Here is a 4,019-nt window from a genome sequence, read left to right on the forward strand (position 1 = left end):
TAACCTACACAAGTGAAACGAAGCCAAAAAAGTGAACTTAAAAAGACCAAAATAAGAAACCCAAATATCATCCAAATTTTTTGACAATTACAGTAGAAAGACAGAAACCAAAAATGTTGTAGTTTTGGGACAGCAATAAAGTTGGGAGATCGAAGTCCTCTCCAAATAATGGTACTTAAAATCTCCCTCTTTCACACGTTAACACTAACCTACGAAGATAAGGGAAAATTTAACCTCTGGCACCTCAATCCTCTCTCTCTCTCTCTCTAGAGAAGGTCAGCAACGTTGGCTGGGAGCTCCTCCACAGTGACATTGTAGAACTTTTGAATGTCAAAGAGCATGCGCTCGTCGTCGGTGGTCACAAAGTTTATGGCAACACCCTTCCTTCCAAACCGCCCACTACGTCCAATACGATGGAGGTAGTTCTCCGGCTGGGTCGGCAGGTCGTAGTTGATGACCAGGGAGACCTGCTGCACATCGATACCACGGGCCAGGAGATCAGTGGTGATGAGCACACGGGAGGACCCGGATCTGAACTCCCGCATGATGATGTCTCTCGTGTTCTGGTCCATGTCACCATGGGTGGCAGAGACGGTATGGTCACGGCTGCGCATCTTGTCGGTCAGCCAGTCGACCTTGCGCCTCGTGTTGACAAAGATGACACTTTGGGTGATAGCTAGGGTCTCGTAGAGATCACATAGGGTCTCGAGCTTCCAGTCTTCCTTGTCCACATTAACGTAGAACTGCTTGATACCCTCCAGGGTAAGCTCATCACGCTTCACAAGGATACGAACTGGCTTATTCATGAATTTCCTTGTGATCTCGAGTGCCTCTGGTGGCATAGTAGCAGAGAACACACCAACTTGAATCTTGGGAGGCAGCAACTGGAAGATATCATAGATCTGATTGAACAAATAACAGGTGTTAGAAAAAATTAGTAATATAAGAAGCAAAACTTCAAATTAAGAGGAAACTATGTGAAAAATACTGTGTAACCGTGTGAGCAATAACTAATTTCATGGGAGCAGCGACGAGATTAGAGCACAGAAACCAAATGAGAAGGTGAGTCAGAAAAGGCAAAAATGAGAACCTGATCCTTGAACCCTCTGGAGAGCATTTCATCAGCCTCGTCCAAAACAAACATTTTGATGTAATCAGGGCGCAGAGACTGCCTTCTCAACATGTCAAAGACACGTCCTGGAGTACCAACCACAACATGAACTCCACTGGATAGAATGCGCTGATCTTCACGCACACTGGTACCACCAACACAAGCATGAACTTTGACACCGAGGTAGTCACCCAATGCTCTCATCACCTTCTCAATTTGTTGGGCAAGCTCACGAGTAGGTGCCAGAACAAGAGCCTGGCATTCAACAATGTTATAGTCTAGTTGCTGAAGAATCCCAGAGCAGAACGTTGCAGTTTTTCCAGTTCCAGATTGGGCTTGTTGAATCACATCAAGTCCCTTGCAGAAGGGGACAATACCTCTCTGCTGAATTGCAGACGGCTTCTCAAAACCTTCAGAGAATTGTATAGTAAGAACACCATAAAGAGGAGATGATGCCACATTGCATCACTCAGTTCCAAAAAAAAAAGAATTTGAGATTGATCTGGATAATTTAGTTCCATCTTACATAAACATTATATATTCACATTGATAAGCAATATAGTAAGTTTATTTGAAATATTTTGTTCAAGTACCATATGCATAGATGCCTCTCAGAAGATTTTCCTGCAAGCCCATGGCATCAAAACTGTCGTAGACCTCATCATAGCTTGTGAAGAATTCCTCGCCGCCTTCAGCTCCAAGTCTGTAAACCATTTATTACAGTGGGTAAAGGAAAGGAGTAACAAAAAATAGTAGCGCTAGTAACTTCTTTGTGGAGTATTAGACAACAAAATGGAAGTATGTGAATCAGAAAACTAACAGCTCGTTCATCTTTGTATCAAACTGGCGAGCATCAAATTGAGAGCCTTCGGGTGCTAATCCAGCCATGACTGCAAGAAAAGACTAACATAATAAGCAAATAATAATTGTGCTATTAATGTAGAGAACAATAATATAAATGGAAACCAAGGTGCACGCTTTAATTAGAAAAACACAACTTAATAATAATAAAAACTTCTACGGTTCTACCCATAACACCAGCTACTAGAGTAAATACAACTAAATCAATCCTAAACTACCGTGACACTAAAAACTATTCTGGCTCTAAAACTAACAAAGAAGCAGGAATAAAGCATCACAAATCACACTCTTTGAATTATGATAACACCAAGAGATGACTCGTGTCCACATAAGATTGCACTTAACTACAATGTTCCTCGATTCCAAATACTCAAAAAATAGGTAGAGGAAGAAATCTCCTCCAGTTTACCGAAATTAAACTGAATTCAATGAAGCTTACAGGTTTAACAATGCAGTAGCACTACAAGATCGAGCCAGGATAAAAAGTGCGCATACAAAATAAGCTATAAAAACAAATCTTTAAAAGCTACGAATCTCAAAAGGGCAAATTTTTTAAAGAGAGCACATGTTTTCAGTTCAGTTCTCACTCCGAGGTCAAAAAGGAAATTAGTGGTGCAGAAGCAAGAAAAAACGAGCAGATGCAAATACAAGCTTGTCAGAGAAACAAAATCTCAGAAAATTAAATAAAATTCTTCAAACAAACAGATCTTCCAAATAAATACACAAGCGATTCGGATAAAGGGAAACATAAGGTAAAAGTTAAAAACCAAAGCAATCGATCCTGATCAAAACAATCGAGGAGGCAGCTCAACATCAACCTAATCCGATGAATACATAGCCACGAACAACAAAGCGAGAAACAATGAAGTTACCTGAATGAATAAAGGAGAGAGTCGGTGATTTAGATGTTGATTTTTGCGGCAACGAAGAGCCAAAACTCCTCGGATCTACGCCGCGGAGTTGTAGAGTGAGAGAACGTGGTGTGTGTGTAAGACAGAGGAAAAGAGTTTAGACGATGCAAAGCCCCTCTATTTTTAGGGGTTTGGATTGAGAATGTAATCCATCATTTATTGCCGGTTATGCCCCTTCCCTAATACGACGCCGTTGTTAGTCCAATGGGTGTGATCTGTTGGGCCTGAGTATGGACCCGTAGTAGTGGGCCGAGAATTGCATATTGATTTTTTCAGACATCATATGATTTTATTGCTTCATTTTTTTAAGGAGTGTATATATTGTTTGGCTATGCTTTGCTCTCAAAATCTAATCTGTGACAATGTATTTAGGCTTGTGAAAATGCTAAGATTACATTGTGTATCACGATATCTAGCATACTCTACTCATATGGCTACTTTAATCCAAGATAAAGTCAAATTTTACAATATCGTCGTTGTTCATTTAGTACTATTTTATCTAACATATCGAACGTCATCGTTTATTGGCGGTTATGCTCCATCATTGTTAGAGAGACGAATAATTCTAACGCTTATTTTTTTTACATAATACTCTCTCAATCCTATGGTAAGTCATAAGTGTGACACTTCTTTTAAGCACAAATTTTAGGAAAATAATATACTTAAATAGTTAAAAAGGAGAGACAGCAAAGTAAAAAAAAGAATGTTCTTCTCTATTTTATTCTCTCAATTACTTTACTCTATCTTCTCTTTGAGAGGGGGAGTAAAACGGTGGTTTCAGTTTGAAGATTAAACAATGTTGAGTTTTTTTTTTTTTCAATTAAGTCCTGATCTATTCATGTGAAAAATCTATATTGGATAGTCACATACCAATTCAATATCGAATAATCAATTGCTAACTCATCATTTAATTGCTAACTACAACTAATTTAAGGCCATAGGATTTTAGAAAACGTGTGGTCTACAATTTGCCACGTGTAATTTTCGTTTTTATTAATTAAATCGAAAAAGATAAAAAAAAACTCCAAATTAGGGTTTTGGATGAAAATGTCAATATAGTGTTTCGAAAATATCAACACAATGCTTTGAGAATGTCAACACAATGCTTTAAGAATGTTAACCCATTGCTTATATTG

General features: G+C 38.7%; 1 protein-coding gene across 1 annotated transcript; it reads right to left on the reverse strand.

Moving 5' to 3' along the window:
* Positions 1-13: 13 nt before the first annotated feature.
* On the reverse strand, positions 14-3,001 carry LOC125198247 (eukaryotic initiation factor 4A-2-like). Its single transcript, XM_048096631.1, has 5 exons — positions 2,845-3,001; positions 1,932-2,001; positions 1,705-1,814; positions 1,091-1,521; positions 14-902 (listed from the first exon to the last, which is right to left on the reverse strand). Exons 2-5 carry the CDS (start codon positions 1,997-1,999, stop codon positions 267-269), a joined length of 1,245 nt encoding a protein of 414 aa, XP_047952588.1. The 5' UTR covers positions 2,000-2,001; positions 2,845-3,001; the 3' UTR covers positions 14-266.
* Positions 3,002-4,019: the final 1,018 nt, after the last annotated feature.

This window comes from Salvia hispanica, unplaced genomic scaffold (assembly GCF_023119035.1).
Source record: "Salvia hispanica cultivar TCC Black 2014 unplaced genomic scaffold, UniMelb_Shisp_WGS_1.0 HiC_scaffold_1314, whole genome shotgun sequence".
Lineage (NCBI taxonomy): Eukaryota > Viridiplantae > Streptophyta > Magnoliopsida > Lamiales > Lamiaceae > Salvia > Salvia hispanica.

Coding starts and splice junctions, on each gene's coding strand:
- LOC125198247 (XM_048096631.1), bottom strand. CDS start 1,999: ATGGCTGGATTAGCACCCGAAGGCTCTCAATTTGATGCTCGCCAGTTT. Junction 1,522..1,704: donor GAGAGGCATCTATGCATATG/GTACTTGAACAA, acceptor AATTCTCTGAAG/GTTTTGAGAAGCCGTCTGCA. Junction 903..1,090: donor CCAGAGGGTTCAAGGATCAG/GTTCTCATTTTT, acceptor TTGTTCAATCAG/ATCTATGATATCTTCCAGTT.